The 19,846-nt window shown below is 28.4% G+C and overlaps 9 protein-coding genes across 9 annotated transcripts; 5 read left to right on the forward strand and 4 right to left on the reverse strand. All coding sequences in view use genetic code 12, as the record gives it.

Annotated features, from left to right (window-relative positions):
- Window positions 1-27: 27 nt before the first annotated feature.
- On the reverse strand, window positions 28-2,013 carry KGF54_004894 (uncharacterized protein; the record flags this gene model as incomplete). Its single annotated transcript, XM_051765641.1, has 1 exon — window positions 28-2,013. One exon carries the CDS (start codon window positions 2,011-2,013, stop codon window positions 28-30), a length of 1,986 nt encoding a protein of 661 aa, XP_051618935.1.
- Window positions 2,014-2,343: 330 nt separating this feature from the next.
- Window positions 2,344-4,479, reverse strand: KGF54_004895 (uncharacterized protein; the record flags this gene model as incomplete). The annotated part of the gene is made up of 1 exon (XM_051765642.1): window positions 2,344-4,479. One exon carries the CDS (start codon window positions 4,477-4,479, stop codon window positions 2,344-2,346), a length of 2,136 nt encoding a protein of 711 aa, XP_051618936.1.
- Window positions 4,480-6,185: 1,706 nt separating this feature from the next.
- Window positions 6,186-7,400, forward strand: KGF54_004896 (uncharacterized protein; the record flags this gene model as incomplete). The annotated part of the gene is made up of 1 exon (XM_051765643.1): window positions 6,186-7,400. The coding sequence occupies one exon, from the start codon at window positions 6,186-6,188 to the stop codon at window positions 7,398-7,400; it is 1,215 nt and encodes a 404-aa protein (XP_051618937.1).
- A 193-nt stretch (window positions 7,401-7,593) lies between these two features.
- KGF54_004897 (uncharacterized protein) lies at window positions 7,594-7,992 on the forward strand (the record flags this gene model as incomplete). The annotated part of the gene is made up of 1 exon (XM_051765644.1): window positions 7,594-7,992. One exon carries the CDS (start codon window positions 7,594-7,596, stop codon window positions 7,990-7,992), a length of 399 nt encoding a protein of 132 aa, XP_051618938.1.
- Window positions 7,993-9,006: 1,014 nt separating this feature from the next.
- On the forward strand, window positions 9,007-9,720 carry TBP1 (TATA-binding protein; the record flags this gene model as incomplete). Its single annotated transcript, XM_051765645.1, has 1 exon — window positions 9,007-9,720. The coding sequence occupies one exon, from the start codon at window positions 9,007-9,009 to the stop codon at window positions 9,718-9,720; it is 714 nt and encodes a 237-aa protein (XP_051618939.1).
- Window positions 9,721-10,366: 646 nt separating this feature from the next.
- APN2 (DNA-(apurinic or apyrimidinic site) lyase) lies at window positions 10,367-11,827 on the reverse strand (the record flags this gene model as incomplete). The annotated part of the gene is made up of 1 exon (XM_051765646.1): window positions 10,367-11,827. The coding sequence occupies one exon, from the start codon at window positions 11,825-11,827 to the stop codon at window positions 10,367-10,369; it is 1,461 nt and encodes a 486-aa protein (XP_051618940.1).
- Window positions 11,828-12,707: 880 nt separating this feature from the next.
- On the forward strand, window positions 12,708-14,393 carry PEA2 (Pea2p; the record flags this gene model as incomplete). The annotated part of the gene is made up of 1 exon (XM_051765649.1): window positions 12,708-14,393. The coding sequence occupies one exon, from the start codon at window positions 12,708-12,710 to the stop codon at window positions 14,391-14,393; it is 1,686 nt and encodes a 561-aa protein (XP_051618941.1).
- Window positions 14,394-14,715: 322 nt separating this feature from the next.
- On the forward strand, window positions 14,716-18,279 carry KGF54_004901 (uncharacterized protein; the record flags this gene model as incomplete). Its single annotated transcript, XM_051765650.1, has 1 exon — window positions 14,716-18,279. One exon carries the CDS (start codon window positions 14,716-14,718, stop codon window positions 18,277-18,279), a length of 3,564 nt encoding a protein of 1,187 aa, XP_051618942.1.
- A 40-nt stretch (window positions 18,280-18,319) lies between these two features.
- KGF54_004902 (pseudouridine synthase) lies at window positions 18,320-19,750 on the reverse strand (the record flags this gene model as incomplete). The annotated part of the gene is made up of 1 exon (XM_051765651.1): window positions 18,320-19,750. One exon carries the CDS (start codon window positions 19,748-19,750, stop codon window positions 18,320-18,322), a length of 1,431 nt encoding a protein of 476 aa, XP_051618943.1.
- Between the last annotated feature and the right edge of the window lie 96 nt (window positions 19,751-19,846).

Here is a 19,846-nt window from a genome sequence, read left to right on the forward strand (position 1 = left end):
TTACGAAACGATAATATTACATGTATATTAAAACAATCCCATTTTATAGTCTTGATCATCAAAATAAGAAGCAAGCACGGTTCTATCATTATAAGATCTCCCAGATAGTTCCATTATAGCTTTTAAAGCAGATTCACTATCTTCAAATTCTATAAATATCTTACCTAATCCAGGTACATCAAATTGTTGTAAACCAGGAGTGAAATCATTAGCAGGTCTTGGAATTTTCATTGACTTTATGTTACCAAATTTTTTAGCTTCTGATTTTATGTCTTCGTTAATAAATTTAAAATTTGAATCATCTATCAAATCTTTTGAAGAAACAACATTTATTAACTGAATTACTGTTGAGTTTTTACGTGGTTGAACCAAATCATTATTTACAAATTTTGTGAGTGTGTGATGATTTATTGGACCTTTTTGTACAGGTGTCTCATTTTCAGTTTTACATGCGAAAAACGCGTTGTTAACAAATGATATATCTTTTAATTGATTTAGTATATTTGGTAGTTGCTCTCTAAATTCAATTTCTATCAACCCTAATGGTTCTTTTGTACCTTTTTGTCTATAATAATGGAAACCTTGTAATGGTGCAATTTTTTGAAATTCTTCCAATGCTTCATTATTTGAAATACTTGAAGCAATTAAGACTGATATTTTTCTAGGACTATCTTTAACAATTTCGTTTACATCTTCTGAATTGTCGGGTTCATCTTGCACGACGTATTCATGAGGTCTCGAAATCAGTAATTTGTATTTGTCACTTATTTCTTTTCTCGGTATATCATCATTTTTATATGCATTAAAAAGTAAATCTGTTCCATTTAATGAATTAATAATTGTAGCACATTCACTATTGTTGAATTCAATAATTAAAGTTTTGTCATCTTTTAATTTTCTTTTACTATGTATATTATTACTTGAACTTTGTTCGAAGTCAATCATTTTTAGATAGTCATTAAAAAACTCCACAATTTTCAAATAATTTATTTCTTCAATATTATTCACAATTAAAGTTTTAGCAACTCTTGAATCTATTGGATCTATTTTGGAAACTTCATTTAATATGTCATTAGTATTCAGTAACCTATCTTTAATCAACCCTTCTAATTTTGTGAAATCTACTGGTCTTGGATATCCTGGTAATGGAAATAAACCAGATAATTTAGCTCTTGGTGCACTAACTTGTTCAAAACCTTTTGGTTTAACACCCCATCTCGAATCTATTACTTTAATTTCATCTATTGTTTGGACATCTTGTAATTTTGTTAGTTTCTCTTCTAGTTTTTGGATTGAGGATTCAACTGATTGCTTAGTTCTTGGTGGTTGAGATACAACTTTTGTAGTGGTAGATTGAGGTTGTGGTAATGATGATTGTTGATCTGTCATTTGCTGCGGATAATGTTGATCTCTAGGTGGTTGAAACTTGCTAGGTTCCCTATTTCTTGGAGAAAAATTTTGATGTTGATCTCTTGCTCTTGGTTGTGGTGGATATTGACCAGATGTATGTGATGGGTATTGACCCAGTGTAGGATGTGATATTCCATTTCTTGGTTGTTGAGGATATTGTGAGTTATTTCTTGGATGTTGTGAGAATTGATGATCTCGAGGATTCCTCATATGTTGATCTCTATTATTTCTTGGTTGTTGAGGATGATTCTGATCTCTACTAGTTCTTGGTTGTTTAGGGCGGTAGGGTTCTGAATTACCACGGGAAACCTCATCATATTTTCTTTTATTATCATTTGAATTATTCAAACTATCAGGTCCTCCACTTATCCTTTCTCTTCCACGATCTTTGAATTGATTGGACACTGCACTTGGTCTTTGATCATGATTTCTGGAAAATACATTTGAAAACGGATTTGAAGTGTTTGATGATGGGAGTTGATTTATTTGATTTCCATTGGTTTGTGGTGGTTGTGATGATCGTATTGATGAAGATGACCTTTCTGATGATTGATTGTTAGTATCATCTTTATTATAGTTATTATACCTCGATGGTGCTGACATACTGATATGACACTGAGACCTTTCTATACTATTCCCTTTGTTATTGCAAATTTATGAATTGAATGTTAGCAGATTTTTGGTTGCAGGCAAGTTCTTTTTTAAGTTTCTAAATAAAGTTGATGTAATTATAAAATATTTGCAAAGTACTGCATATTAATTCAATTAATTTAAAGAGTATCTTATAACATTAAAGATATACCACCAAAGTATGAGTTCAATACAATCTAGTAGTATTAATCACTAGCTACAGAACTTGCTGATTAAAAAAAAACTCTATTATAAAATATATTCTAGCCTATACACTTTTTTTACTTTTTTCTATATTTTTTTCTATACTTGTTCAACTAAATCTTCTAAACTAATTAATATTGGAGCATTATCGATTTCTTCAGTAGTACTACTTTCTTTATCTTCATCTTCTTCATAAGGATCGACATTTATGATAACTGAATTATTTTCTTCTGCAGAAATATCTTCATTTGGTACAATTAATTCCAATTCATCATCACTTATAAATCTTGCTGTTATTTGATCAAAATTAATTAATTTTTCAAATTGGAAATGTTTTTCAAAATGTACTTCTTGATTTTTAAATTCATCTATTAATTCTTGTGCATCTTCCTGTACTTCTTCATCTTCATCTGATGAATCAATAGCTTCAAAAATTGCTGCTTGTTCAACTTCTTCATCTTCATCTTCGTCATCTTCGTCATCTACATCTTCGTTAAATCCAGACCACTCAAATTCTGCTGTTTCATCAGCATCACTATCAAACTCGTAATCTTCATCTTCATCTTCATCGTAATTTTGAGCTTTTTCTAATTCTTCAATTTGTCTTAAAATTATATCTCTTTTAGCATTTGCAATTTTTGATTTCTCTCTACATTCTAAAACAGCTGGATCTTCATCACCTGAATCTTCTTCCTCCGAGAAATCTTCAATTTCTTCGTCTTCAAAATCTTCATCTTCTTCTTCGTCTTCGTCATCGTCTTCTCTTAATGAGTATTCAATGAATTCAGCTGGTGTCAATTCAATAGCTTGGTCGTCTTCATCTTCTTCATCCTCATCTTCTTCAACATCAATACCATTGAAATTTAATTTACCTTTAATAACTAATTCATTTTCATTTTTCAAAAATTCGATTTTTAATTCATCTTTGACTAATGATGGGAATCTGACATTTAATTTATATGTATTATCATCAAGTTCTTCAATTTTATAATCTTGACTATTTGCTAAATCATCAGTTAAATCAATTACTGAAAATTCATTTTCATTATCTTTAACAATTATTAAATCGTCATCCTCGTCATCTTCATCTTCCTCTTCTTCCTCCTCCTTTTTGCAATCTTCACATAAGTCATCTTCTGACTCTTCTTCTTCTTCATTTTGACATTCACATTCACAGTCATCACATAAACCATCTTTTTCGTAAATAACAACACCATCGTCATCATCTGATGAATTTTCATATTCGCTCTCAACTTCGAAATATTCTGGTTCTGAACCTAAATCTACATCTTCATCTTCATCACTATCTTCGTCAGCTTGAGCATTTTCAATCATTAATTGATCTTCTAAATCTTCATCACTATCGTCTGAATCATCAGCTTCAACTAAACGAACATATCCTTCTAAATTTTCTTCATCCGAGGAACTAGTATCTTCATCATAATAAGCAACAATTTCATCATTTAAATCATGAACAGATGGAACACCTAATTCTTCAGCATCAACTAAATTGTCATCTAAATCAATGTAATATTCGTTATCATCTGAGTCGACATAAACAATTTGTGCATTTTCTTCTTCGTCTTCTTCAACTTCTTCTCCTCTTGGTTCGAGGGCAAACTCATAAACTTCTTCATCTTCTTCGTCACTAGAACTTTCATTTGATGAACTTGAGCTATCACTATCACTAGAGGAAGAGCTTGAACTTGAGCTTGAATCACTGTCACTATCGCTATCGCTAGATGAGCTTGAGCTTGAACTTGAGCTTGAGCTTGAAGAATTGTCATCATCACTATCACTATCACTTGAGCTACTTGATGATGAGGTATTATCAACATCTTGACCTGCTAATGCATATAAAATTTCTTCTGGGATATCATTAAAATCAATTTCAATATCATCATCACTATCACTTGAGCTTTCACTTGAACTTTCACTTGAACTTTCACTCGAACTAGAACTTGAACTAGAACTTGAACTAGAACTTGAACTAGAACTTGAACTAGAACTAGAAGAGTTATCTTCTTCTTCATCTAAAACAATATCTTCACTTGATTCTGCTTCACTATCTGGTTCCTCAACATAAACATATTTTTTAGATGGTTGTTGATGATAATATTTTCTATAATGTTTCTTTTTTATTGGAGTAACATTTGGTGATGAATAAGTATGATTTCTATTTGGTGTGGTATTATGTAAATTTTTCCTATTATATTTACGATTATTTGATCTCATTTTTGAATTTGATTTGTTGTAAAAACTTTGGTATTTAATAATTGAATAAAATTAAAAAAAAAAATTATATCCTTTAAAAAAGTAAAATGAGATTGAAAACCCTCTCTTTATATATTAAATAATTTATTAAATGTTGCAAATTTGAAATTTATTATTCAACTATGTCTCAACTATGTAAAGAAATGAGATGGTGAGGCTTGATTTTCCTTATTTGGTAAATTGCCATCAAAAATTCACAAAAAATTTTATTTAAATTATTTTTTAAATTTTCTAATAGAATGTATGAGAATAGATCACAAAATCCAGTTTGTTTATTCTTTTATATTTTAATTTCTTGTAGTTAAAGATATTTTAAATTCATATATGTAAATATTAAAAGTTTGTCAACAACAATGTTTTCAAATAACAACAACATGATGAAAAGCATTGTCCTCTTCAAGAAGTGGCTCCAATATGTGATTCAATTGATTAGTTTTGAATTGTATTTTGTATTTCACTTAATGAAGCAATTTGTAAGCTATCAATGATTTAGGTGTCTTGATGAACTGACCTCAAAAATGTTAAATATTGATATCTTGAATAATAAGAAATGTGGACGTGTTTGTTATTGTAAGACAGACAGACATCTTGTTAAACGAATTTGCCTTTTGTAGAAGAAGTGAAAACACAACTGAATACTTGGGTTAATTGAGATTGATAAATTTGTTGTTGTTATTAAATTGGTAAATCTGAATTTATCAGACAGACTCTTTTACCCGGTCTTATGTCTGCATGCTTATCAATAAATGCCAATCAAGTAGATGGCTCAATAAATGCATTGTCGATTGGTAATAATCTTGAAGTTGTTGATAATGCTAAAATGTATGAAAATTGTAATTGATTTGTTTTTGATTCAAACAATTATAGTAATTTTTATGCAATGTAGAACAAAAAAATTCTTTCAGACAGACAAAAATATGGTGTCTGCGTCGGACAGACAAATATACTTCAGACAGACAGTCGCCATTTTTTTTTTTTTTTTTNCAGTTATCAGTTCTTCGATGATATATTGATAATTACTCAAACAAGAAGTATTCCAAATAAACAGTTTTTGCATGAATAGAAGTATAAGCATTCAGGTCTTCAACGATTTCCTTCTTTTTTTTCTGTTGTTGCGAAATATTCCGATTTTTTGTACGGAAGTCAGCTCGAAATTTCAATACGAAATCAATCCAGAGATTAATTGAAAGATAATTAGTGAAGAAAAAAAACTTTGTAATATTTATAAAGAGAGTCAAGGCATCGCTTCAGTCAAGCAATAAATTGCAAACCAATGTGATGTATTGCTTAAACTTATACATTTAGTAATAACATTATTATTCGGTTATTTGAATACTTTACGTTTTGGACTATAAAACAATATCTACAAGATTTCCCTGCACTAAATGGTTCACTCATCAGCACCGGTTATTAGCACCAAAAATCTGGTGTATGCCGAAAGTAGTTGGTTTCGTAGTCGTTCTACCTCAAATAACTTGTTCAAGTTTGATTATTTCCCCACTAAAATTTATCAGATTTTAATTGTCTTCTGAAAAAAAAAAATATAGTTAAATCTTTCTCCATATTTTAATAATTTAGAAGTATTATATTAACAACTCATTTATCAATTGATAGCTATATTACTACATCAAACCAATTACATCACATGAATCATTATCAATTTTGATATGCCTGAATACGCTCATCACCTACGAGCTTTATTTGAACCAAGTGACACTAAATTATTAACTTCATCTTCTACTACAAAACTACTAATTGAATCACCAACATTAGTGACAGCTTTATCTCAAATATTTCCTTATTTATTACTAATAGATGGGTTTTTGGAAACTATAACTTGGACTAATGATGATCATTATAAAAACTTTTTAATCATGACAATATATTCTTGTTTGGTAATGTATTGGAGTCTAATCAGTCATTTTATTATACCAATTCTAATGGCAGTGTTTTTCGCAAATATTGTATGGCTGATTAGCTCAGTAATATATGATTCCAAGTATGATGAAAAACCTACAATTGAAGAAGTGATATATACCTTACATAATATAACAATCAGGTGTGAAATGATATTAAGACCAATCAAACATTTACCATTTACTTTCAAAAATTTTACAAGATTATTCGTGGGTACTATTTTGATCACCCCAATCCATTTGTTACTTGTTAAAACTGTTTTACCTCCCCAAAAATATTTATGGTTTGTTGGTTTATTTATATTCACTTTTAATAGTCCGTATTCATATGCAATTAGACAGTTATTATGGAGATCATTATATTTAAGAATAGCAATAGTTTATATAACGGGATTAGATATAAAAGTTTCAAAGTACTCCAATTCAACAGAATTTACAGAAGTATTTGAACAACCACAAAATAGTCCTGCCACCACCAACACAACAATAACAGAATCAGGAAATCAACAAAATAATTTGCCAACATTGTCAAATTTTAAAACACTTAGCAAAAAGATGATATCACCAACTCAATTAAAACAAACGGTAGTATTTGAAATTTTAGAGAATGAAAGAAGATGGTTAGGAATTGGATGGTCAACATTATTATATCCTAGTGAAAGAAGTAATTTCTGTTATAATAATACGTTTCAACCAGCTCCAAATATTTTACAAGATCAAGATAATTTCCCATTTCCTATATTTGAGAATGATGTTTATGCTTATCAATGGGAATGGACTGATGATTATTGGAAAGTTGATAATGAATTTAATAAAGGTAAAGGTACAGATGGTTGGGTTTATTATGATAGTAATTGGGAACATCCGAGATATACTGATGGTTTTAGTAAATATACAAGGTCAAGAAAATGGATAAGGATTGCTTCTTTAGTAATCGATAAACACCAGACTGTATATGATGAATAGGTAAGTTTAAAACTTTTTGAAATAATCTGATTTTTGACGCAATAAATTTTCTCTGACACTGATAAGATCTATGACAAAATAGTTACAAAGAAAAAATAAATAATCCTAAGATATGATAGGCATCTCATTTTTTATACAAATAACTCTCATATTGAAAGTCATATAACACACACCATTGCATATAAATATAATAATGAGTTCAACGTCAAATCTACAGTATGATGAAATACCCAAGAAATACTTAGACCCATTAGCATCAAAAGACAAAGGAGAAGGTTCAAGAGTCAATGGTAAAGATTGGAAAATGAAAAAAGATGCATTCAGAGTTAAAACTTTAGGAGTTAGTAAAAGAAATTCATACAAGGAAAGAGAATTGAAAAAATTACAAGAACAACAATATAAAGAACGACTTAAGGAATTAAAAGATGAAAAAGATCAAGCAAAAAAGCAAAAAATTGATGATTTAAAAAGAAGAAGAGAAATTAAAGCTGAAAAAGAAAGATATGAAAAGATGGCTGCTAAGATGCACGCTAAGAAAGTTGAAAGATTGAGGAAGAGGGAGAAAAGAAATAAGTTATTGAAAGAAAGATAAATTTACTACTTTTGTTGGAATGGGAAATATATAATTTTGGATTTTAAGAAACTCGCTTTTTTCTTGAATGGTTCAAACATATCAATTTGAATTGTTCAATATTCTGAATCTCTGTGGAAACATTCACTAGCTAATGCCTTTATACAAATAGGTTTTTACAGATTATGTATATCATAAGTATTAGTGTCGCAATGACACAAAAACAAAGACTATTTTATGAGTCACCATAACATTAAATTTTAGTATTGTATAAAAAAAGGAGAGAGAGCAAAAAAAATTTTTTGAACAGCAACTTCTTTTTCGTCCAAATCCAATGATGAAATTAGAAAAGTGTTGATTTATACCACATCGGTCGTCTATTTTGGCTTATGGATGGTCTCAATACCCAAAATATTATATCAAGATTTGATTTGATCTTTCAAATTTTTCAAAACTGATCATTAATGACCATTTTGTACATGAAAACAGAATTGTCTGATGGCGAATTTCTCTAATTTTTGTAAAATTACCCGGATAAAGTCGATTAGTATAAAAGCAACTTGAAATTTCCCACTTTTTTTTTTCAAATATTTTTTTGATACAATTTTTCGGCAAGTTTGCACTCACTTTTATTTATTTTTTTTATATTTTACACTACTTTTACATACACAAAATAAATTTGAATTATTAATTTAATTTTAAATTTAAAACGCGCAAATCTTAAAACATCACTTTTTGTACTATTATTATTAGTTGATACATTTTTCATTTCATTTCATTACTTTAAACAAGTTTATATATATTTTAATATACAATTATTATAAATATAAATAAAATTATATATACACTTGAATTATTACTTTTCAAGGGGTTTTTTTTTCATTGCATTTTTACATCATATCATATTCATATTATTTTTTTATAAATCATATATCTTCATTATTATAATATCATTGATCTCAAAAAATAATTGTGATTAATCAAACATAACACAAAAAAAATATCATAACTCAAATTCATTAACATAACCCAAAAATGGATTCATTAAAATTACCAAATACTGCTGCTCAAGCAAAAGTATTCACAGCTCCAAATTCACTTTTATTTCCAAAAGGTTTAGAGGAAGAAAATAAAGAACTTATTAAAAAGGAATCATCAAATTTAGACATAATAGAACCAAAACAAGATGAAGATGATGGAGCAACTTCAGGTATTGTGCCAACTTTACAAAATATAGTTGCAACAGTTAATTTGGATTGTCGACTTGATTTAAAAACTATTGCATTACATGCTAGAAATGCAGAATATAATCCAAAACGTTTTGCTGCAGTTATTATGAGAATTAGAGATCCAAAAACTACAGCATTAATTTTTGCAAGTGGGAAAATGGTTGTTACCGGTGCAAAATCAGAAGATGATTCAAAATTAGCTTCAAGAAAATATGCAAGAATTATTCAAAAATTAGGTTTTAATGCTAAATTTACTGATTTTAAAATTCAAAATATTGTTGGTTCTTGTGATGTTAAATTCCCAATTAGATTAGAAGGTTTAGCTTTCAGTCATGGTACTTTCTCATCTTATGAACCTGAATTGTTTCCTGGTCTAATTTATAGAATGGTTAAACCTAAAATTGTTTTACTTATCTTCGTGAGTGGTAAAATTGTTCTAACTGGTGCTAAACAAAGAGAAGAGATATATGCTGCTTTCGAGGCGATATATCCCGTTCTCTCTGAATTTCGCAAACTGTAGTTTGTATCAATATACTTTGATATTTTTTTTTTTTTATCTTTTTTTTAACATTTCTTTTTTGCAGCTCCTTTTCGAGATAGAGATCTTTCAACCCTTTGTTTACAACTATACTAAGTTGAGATAACAATTGAGGCGTAGAGACATATAGTAGAGCCAGTTTTGTTCGGTAACGCCTGTTAGAAAAGCGTGTGATTATCATTGATTTATAGACTCAAATAATTTATATATTCAATAGTTTTGTAGCTTTATTAAAAGCAATTACATAAAATTTTTAATAATTTTGATCTTCTGCGTTACCTTCTTACACGAACTTAATGATCTCCAATGGTTTAGAAACGCTACTGTTAAATTAACTTAATATAACCAATTATTCTTTGGCGCAATTTGATAGTTAAAGTTCCCTGAAAATTTGCATTCTTGTTTACATTAAATTCAATTCTAGTCACCTTATAATAAAGCCCCTTAAATTTTGTATTGGTACCCTTGTTTCTTGAGACTATATATCCCTTTGGAATATTCTGACATTCAATACATTAAATTCTCAGTAAGCTATAATGAAAACAGGTCAGAAAACAAAACTCTACATAATAACAAGAAAATAATAAGAAAAGGTCGTTTATTTATTATTTGTTTCTATTTCACACTGCTATGAAAAATAGTCATTGATTGACTTTTTTGATGGTCCAGTTGGGTTTTTACTATTTTCAGTTTTTCTACTCTTATAAACTGGTAATTTTGATTTTTTTTTACTTCTTTCATTTTCATTTTCGATTTTTTCTATATTTGAAGTAGATGATTCTGGTTGTGGTGACGAAGTTTTTGATGTGGAATAATCAGATGAATCAGTCTCTACATTTTTTCTTTTCCCGAATAACGTTGAAATATCCCTCGTTTTATTCAATTTAAAATGATTTTTAGCTTCAAACATTATTTTTTTATCTTCATCAACTACTGCAGTAGCATCAGTTTTATCTCTATCTTCTTCTTCATTCCATAATTCAAAATCTGTAAATACTGGACAATGATCACTTCCTAAAATAAATGGTAAAATATCAGCATTTGAAATATTTGAAATCATTTTCCGAGAGCTGCATAGTATTAAATCAATTCTTGAACCATAATTTATTTGTCTTGAACTTGTTAATGTATTCCATACTGTATACATTTTTTTCCTTCTACCTTGAATTACTCTCGTTGTATCATAAAAAAATTGATCATTACTGTAGTTGATTTTCTTGTTATCTCGACAAAGATATATCATTGATTGTATAACATATTTATTTAATAATTCTCTTGCTTGTCTTGTAAATTTAAAACCCATACATTCTTTATAGTTTAGTTCTTCAAATTCAACTCCATCTTTCAAATCTTCTATTGTTTTTATGGCTAGTCTATCGTTTATACCTTCTGCACTATCAATTAAATCCAAACTGACATTGATATCACCCATTAGAATAACTTTTTTACCTTGTTTATGTAAATTTTCACATCTCTTTAGTAGTTGAGATAAAAATAATAATCTGAAATTTTCACCTTCTATTTCACCTTGAGAATTTGCTGGACAATATACTGCAAAAACAACTAAATCATTAATCAATTCAACACCTACACATCTACCTTCACTATCTAAGTTCGTACCAATTGATTCAGAAATATCAGTGTAACCTCCTATATTATCTGATTGCTCCCTATATTTATCTCCATTTTTATCACATAACCAACCAGATATACCTTCTTCAGCTCTTATAACAGTTAAATATTGTTTTTGGACATCATTATCAGGTTTTTTAATAAATAATCCAACACCACTATACCCTTTTTTCTTCATAGGTAGTGATATAAAAGATCTATAATTATTTAAATGGCCAATATTTTTAATTTCTCCCAAAGTAGTCTTTTCAGTTAGTTTTAATTCTTGTAACGTTATAATATCACCTCCTAAAGATAAAAACATTTCATTAAATTCTTTATTGAATTTGTTCCATGGATGATAATTACAAATTGTTTTTATACCATTAACGTTGAAAGTTATGAACCTTATCGTATTGTTACCATTTTGCTTAGTTGGTATTTTGGTAAACGGAGGTTGTGATAATATTTCTTCCATTCATGTGCAGCTTTAAATATCAAACATTAAGTATTTATTGAGAATAACAATATTGTTGTTATTATTTTACAATCTTGCGTTTTTATGCGCGAAAAGGTTTTACGATATAATTTACCACTAAATTAAAGATTTTACGCAAACTGTCAAATAAATCCAGGTGAGATATGAAACGTTATTGTGTCCACGTTTGGTTCAACAACAGTGCTTATCAATTGATTATGTATGAACTCGATTGTTCTTTATACTTATTTATTAAATGCTCTTGTATATAAGAATTGATTCGTAAAACACTTTATTTGCTAGGATTTTAAACATTAAAACAACAATACTTAAAACACATAATGAATAGTTAGTAGTAGATGATCATGTAAACAAATAAACAAATAACTTGTTATAATTGACATATTAAAAAGATCTACCTCTCTAAATTAGATACATTATAAACTATTTCATGTTAGAATGTATACACTATTCAGTAAATTAATTAGACGCGTCTTGATTTAATTTTTTACACGAAAAATTTGATCACAGAAGAAAATAAATAATAAATTATTATTATTATTTTTGATTTTATTTTTAACCAAATTTATCGTTGAATTGTCTACCTTTCAAAATCAAACTATTTTAGATTAACTCAGTCTTAAATTATTATATATAATTAAACCTGAATTTACCAAGAAATTTATTATAATTTGGAGATACAATTTAAGGAGTACTAAGTTTAATTTTATTACATACTTGTTGAAAGATTTTTCAAATTTCATTTAATATTATCAGGAAAGAAAATATTTAAGAATATTCAGATTTCAATAAACTTTATTTAAGATTTAATTTATGAAAATTTAAGAGAATTTGTATACCTGTTAATCAATCTCATACAATGATTGATAATGAATTATTTTTGAAAAATTCCCCTTTTAATCAAAGTCATACTGATTCATCAAATAATTATAATTTAACAAATACAACTTCAGATCTTATAAAATTTCAATTACAAGAACAATATAGGAATTCCATCAATAAAAATAATGAAAGTAATTTAGATATTAATGAACCAAAATATGAACATACTAAAGATTTATTTCAAGATTCTTTCCACAATCATTTACAAAGAAAATTAGATTCAAATCAAATTTTATTGAATGTACCAAGTCTATCATCAACTCCAACTTCAACTGAAGATGAAGACGAAGAAGAAAATGAAGATGAATATAGTTTGGATTCATTTTTATCCCAAACGAACCCCAATAATTACCTTAATTTAAAAATTCTTATAGAAAACTCAATATTTGAATCAACAAATATTAACAAAAATTCCATTTTATCAATCACTGATATCCAATTTTTAAAACATGATATAGAAGAAAAAGAAGAGATTATAAATTATTTAAAATCTAAAATATCATTATCTCAACAATTCATAAATGAAGTTGTAACGAATAATACAGAAGCATCAACGTTAAATAGAATAATTAAAACTATGACTTCATTACAAAATCAACTTATCATTAATACTCAAGATTTGGAAAGCTCACGACAGAAATTAAACAATCATAATTTATCATGTTTATTATTAGGATATATTGAAGATATTAAAAGAAGTCAAGAGGAAGACCAATTTTCAAAGCCTTCAAGCTCTCATACAAATTCTCCCGGTAAAATCTCATCATCAACGTTATCATCACCTAAAAAATTACATAATTCTCAAAAATTAATTGATTCAGTATTTGCACATATAGCTAGTATAGCAGCTCAAAGAGGAATACTGCTTCCTTCTCCTTCATCTGCATTATCTAATGAAGACGATGAAGAAAATGATTCAAGATCAATATGGCTTCAACAATGTATTGACACTATTTTATTAAATTCTCCATCACCTTCTCCGGATTCCAATACTTATAATGATACCTCAATTTCCAAATCAACCACTGAAGATAAACCAAAAGATTATAAAACTGCATTTAATGATTTAAGATTTTCATACGAATATTTAGCAAAAGAATATGAACTTTCCAAATTATCAACTTCAAAATCAATACAAGAATACAAAAAAAAATTAGATAAAGTAGAAAGATTAAAAAATTTGGAAAATTCAAGTACATCAACATTAACATCACCATCAAAATTATCATTAGAGACAAAAGATAAAGAAATTTCAAAATTACGTAAAGAGTTATTATCATTAAAAATTGATAAAATGGGCTCATCATCATCAAATTTAATTACCTCTCCTAGCTTAGAACCAAATTATTCTACTACATCAATCACCAATAGCTCATTGTTTCTATCAAATGGTCAATCAGTTTCTACAAGAGGAAGTTCAACTTCGAATCCTGGTTCGACTATTAGTGATGAAGATGATATAAATTCCATACATTCATTAAATAAACCAATAACAACGAATAATGGCATAAGTAATGGCATGTTAAGAAAAGAATTTAAAAAAATTGTAAGTGAAATGCAAGATCAATATGAAATTGAATTAACTGAAGAAAAAATTAGGCGACAAAAATTAGAAGAAGAATTGGAGGAGTTGAAACAAAAAATGGAAACAGATAATAGCTGATAGAGCTATATCTTAGTTTATTCTATTTGTTTAATTCATTATATAACTGTTATATTTATTATATATATCCTAGATTTTTATATTATTTTGTATTCTATCATATTATTAATTGTAGTACCCTTTAATAAATTTTCATAATAAATCTAGACAATAAAATATTATTTTTTCTTAACTATATTTAATTTAATAATTATTTATTATGTTATGTACTTACTTGTGATAAATTTATTATTTTTTTTACAACCAAAAATTAAAATTCACGTACCTTAATATTCAAATCCATAATATCAAATATATCAAATGCCAAATTAAAAAGTACTAAATGGCCCGAAAAAAAAAATCAGCAATATCAAGACCACAGCATGATATAGATTTAGAAAATAATATAGATTCATTATACAGCAAATTTAATGGTCCATCAAATGATCAAATTTCAAACCAACAAGAAAGTAATTCAACTTTAGAATTATTAAAACAAATTCAACAACAACCACCTCAACAACAACAACAACAACAAACTTACTCTTCTTACTCGTCAAGCTCAAACTATTTGGCGAATTATCAACTGAATCATTCAAGTATCATTTATCCACAAGCAGAATCAAAATCAATTCAAACACAACCGACCACTTCATATAATTATAGTAGTTATTCAAACAGCCCAAATCATGGATCTAATGGTATATCACATCAACAACCAACTTACGTTATTGATGACAAAACTCCAACACCACCACCAACAACAAAATTTTTATCTAATCCATCAAAAATATCAAATTCATCACCACCTCAAGCTCCATCTCTACAACAACAACCTCAATTTGGACAGAAACAACCATTATTTGGAGAACAACCGGCACCAATAACTCAACAACAAATCCATTGCCCATCGCCTCCAAAACCAATACCTGTTTATTCATTATCTTCTGAGTCTTCATTAAAATCTCCACCTATTACTCCTGATCAAATTTCAATTATTTCAAATCCTCAAAAACAAGTAAACGGTCAAGCTCAAAGTCAAGTAAATGGACAAGCTCAAAGTCAAGTGATTGGACAAGCTCAAAGTCAAGTAAATGGTCAAACTCAAAAACAACAATCAGATTCACAAATACCTCCTCCTCCTCCTCCCCCAACAGAAAAACCAGCACGTGTTGTAACAAGCACCAAAGAATTAGCAGAATCAACAATTTCAGCAACTCCGACCTTAAAAGAAACTGATGCAACCTCAAAAGATGTTACAACTACAATTTCAAAACCTAAGATCACAATCGAAAAATTTCCAAAGGCTGCAATACCTACATCTATGGCAACAACAACAACCACAAATCCAACTAATACGACGACTCCAACATTGATTCCAACAACGTCAAACCCAAATACTGAAATGTTTTCAGCAACAAACACAACTACTACTAATGCACCAACAAAACCAATAATGTCAGCTTCGGCAGCAACAACTGCATCAACAAAACCATTGATTTCATTGCCATCAGGTCCAGCTCAAAATCAATCATATAAACGTCCCGCATCAATACAATCTTCAGAACCATCTTATAAACGTAGAAGAGCTTATGAATCAACATCAATACCGTCAAACCGTCAAGGAATTGATACGTATATTCCTAAGCCACAATCTCAAGCATCATCATCAACATCCACATCAACACCAGCTTCATCTTTTGCTTCAGTTCCCAAGCTTGCTTCATCATCTTCTCCAACCTTAAAAGATGAGTCCAGCAAAACTGATTATGATTTTGCAGGGTTTGAGAAAAACAGAGCCCATAGATTATACAATGAAACAGAAATTCTCAAATACTTAAAAGAAAATAAACATCACCCAAAATTAAAAATAGCATTTTTCACAACTCAAGCTGATCATTTTTTGAAATTAGCTCATGAAAGTATCGTTAAAGATAAAACTTGTAATTTTGATACAAATTATAGAAAATTTATTAAAGCTGCCATTAAAAGTTTATTAATCCTTTTGAAAAAATATGATCAACATATGTGGCCAGAATTAAAAATTTCAACTTATTTTAAATTAGCTAAAATTTATTTTGATGAAACTGAATCATATGAATTAGCAGACAAGTATATTAATAAAGCAATAGTTATTAGTAAAAAAGATAATTTACCAAGAGAAGGATTCTTTTGTGATCTTTTGTTGATACAAATATATGAAAAAATTGATTTACAAGCTGCTTCAAGTTTTATTGGAAGAAGAATAGATCAATATCAAGACAGACCATCAAATGTATTTGGTCAATGTTTTAAGTTAATGAGAATTAGAAATCTTTTGGTTACTGAAACTTCTTTAGCTTTTATTCATTTGCAAAGACTCCTAAAAGAGCAAACTTTGAATCATACTATTAAAAAAATTGCAAATTTGTATCTTGCAAACTTACTAACTCATAGAGGTGATCCAGCCAAAGCAATTGAAATAATAAAAAATATTGATGAATCAAAAGAAACAAAACATCCTTTCAAAGCATATATTTTGATGACTCGTTTATTGGCTTTCATGAGTTTAAATCAATATGCTGAAGCAAAATCAGTCGGCAAGCAATTAGTGAATGTTATTCTGGAGTGTGAAAAATCAAAATGGAATCATTGGTTACCACATGGTGAAATCAAATTTACTATTAAAGTCGACCCAGATGATTACAAGTCAGGAGAGATCAAATTCTTAATACCTTGGTTAACTGTTGCAGAATTTAAAATTATATTTTATTTGATTACTTCAGTATCAATTATGCATGGTAAAAAGGAACAAGCACTGGTTGGATTTGAAAAAGCTTTAAAAAGTTTAACAAAAGCTAAAAATGAATTAAGAAATAATGAAGTTGTATCAAGATATGTAACAATAGAAACATCAAGACAAAAAATTATTAAATTAAAATTTTTAAGGTACTTGGTTCAATTTTATCAACAATGGTTTAGCTTTTTGAACAATGACATGAAAATCCAACAGATTAATGAATTCATGATTGCTAATAATGAATTTTTCACAAAAGAAGAATATATAATCTTTAAAAGTCTTTATGCAAATATGTATTACATTATTGGAATTTATTACCATTCAAAAGGTGATATTCAAGCAGCAAAATATTATTATTTAAAAGTTAGAAATATGACAACACTTATTGATCAATCACCATCTGTTTCTTTGGTGCAATTAAACGCAGGTATTGGATGTTATCCATGTAATCCACAGGGTAGATTCAGTGAATTGTATATTTTTAGTACAATTCAATTGGTCATGCTTCTTGATTTTGAAATTGATCAAATGTTGGAAATTCAAAAATCAAACAAGTTAATGCTCATAAATGAAACTATTAGAAACCAGATGGGGAATGATTTAGCTTTAGCATTACAGTCTTCCAAACATTCAGATATTTTCCGCCAAAATTTTATATCAAGAAATGAAATATCAAGAGTTACTATAAATATAATCATGAGTATTTTACATAATGTTGAACCACCAAAAGAAAATTTTAGATCCATATTGAACAGACTTGGTGATAACACTTATTTTTATTTAATTTATTTTTTAGTTTCAATTGCTTATTCATATACTGCCTATAGTGGTGAAAAATTAAGAATATTAAAAACTTGTTCGGAAATTTTACCAAGTTCAAAAGCTTTAGAGGTTGATACAAAACATGGAAAAATGATGATTTCATCTTCAGAATCATCAGATAGCTGTAGAGTGTTTCTTTTAAGAGATTTAATTCAAGGTTATTTAGCTAATGGTGATAGAGATAAAGTTGAAATGATAAATTTACAACTAGAAAGATTTTGCGAACTTTTAGAAAATAAGTATGAAACTTTAACTAATAATGTCATTTACGATTCGGATGTTGAAAAATTTAAAACTTCAAACTAGTAATTTTTTAAGTTATAATATACATATTGCTATTTAGCTTCTAATCCTTTTTAGATTTTTTCTTTTTTTCTGATTTTTCACTATCATCTTCAGCTTTTCTTTTCTTTTCCTTTTTATCCTTTTTGTCCTTTTTATCTTTCTTATCTTTCTTTTCCTTTTTGGGTTTTTCTTCTTCTGTGGTGGTGGTGGTGGTTGTTTCAACTTCTTCTATCAAAGTCTTTTTAGGTAATTGCGGAGTTGGTGCAATTAATTTTGATTCTGGTACTGGTGGAGCTGGTTGTTCATCTAAATCTTTATACTCTTTTTTCCAATTTTCAGGAGTATTTTCATTAGTTCTACCATATTTATCTAATTTTCCATCAGCTTTCATTTGTTTTTTCTTTTGTGCAACTGGTCCTAAACCCCATCTTCTTGGGTAAGTATCTCTTTCCATTATACATCTTTTAACTTTTGCAACAACTCCATGATCGCAACCTTGTAAATCAACTGTTGTCATTTGTGCTATACCTATAGCTATGGCTTCTCCCTTTGTGGTGATTAATACAACTTCATCATATAATTCAATACCATCTTCATATCTTAATAAACCTGGAATCATTAATTTTGCACCATAACAAACAGAGTTAACTGCTGAATCTTTAACGACAATTCTTTTGTAACCTACCAACAAAGTTTCTAATGGTTGAATAATTTTTCTTAAATATGATTCATCTCTTGTGTTATCATAAACATATTGTGCATCTAATACATCGTGCAATGTAACTAAATTATCTGATTCGCTCATTGCTCCTGATCTAACTCTACGTAATTCTTGCATATGACCTCCGACTCCTAATAACATACCTAAATGAACACATAAAGTTCTCATATAAGTACCTGCTTCACATGAGGCCCAAAATACACCTAATCCTCTTTTGTTATCAAATTCAATTAATTTGGAATCATAAACGGTTCTAACTCTTAATTGTCTTTTTACAGCTGAAATTAATGGTGGTCTTTGAAATAATGCACCAGTTAAATTTTCTAAAGCTCTATTTAATTCTTTTGGATCTTTTAATTGATCGTGTAATCTTACAATACAAACATATTCTTTACCTGCACCTTGTTGAGATTTGACTAATCTTGTTGCTCTGTCAATACAAACAATTAAACATCCAGTAACTTTTGGATCTAAAGTACCTGAATGACCAGTTTTTTCAACTCTTAAAATCCTTTTTATCCATGCTACAACTTCATGTGATGATGGATTTGATGGTTTATCTAAATTTATTACACCTGATGATACGTATGATTTTAAATCTCTATTATATGGTGATGAACCTGATGGTATTGGAGTATAATGACCTGATCTTACTAATAATTTGTCATAATTTTTTAACAATAATGGCCACTCTGATGTATTATTGGCCGGAGTGACTGTTTCCGGTTTGATTTGGAAATCCTCTTTCATTACAACATCTTCTGTAGACATTTTTGGTTATTTGTAATTGTAGATTAGCTACTACAAAAAATGATGAGCTTTGGAAAGTTTTTTTTTTTTCACTAAAATAAATTAAGATATAGAAAG

This window comes from Candida jiufengensis (genome assembly GCF_024610255.1).
Source record: "Candida jiufengensis strain CBS 10846 chromosome Unknown scaffold1, whole genome shotgun sequence".
NCBI lineage: Eukaryota > Fungi > Ascomycota > Pichiomycetes > Serinales > Debaryomycetaceae > Lodderomyces > Lodderomyces jiufengensis.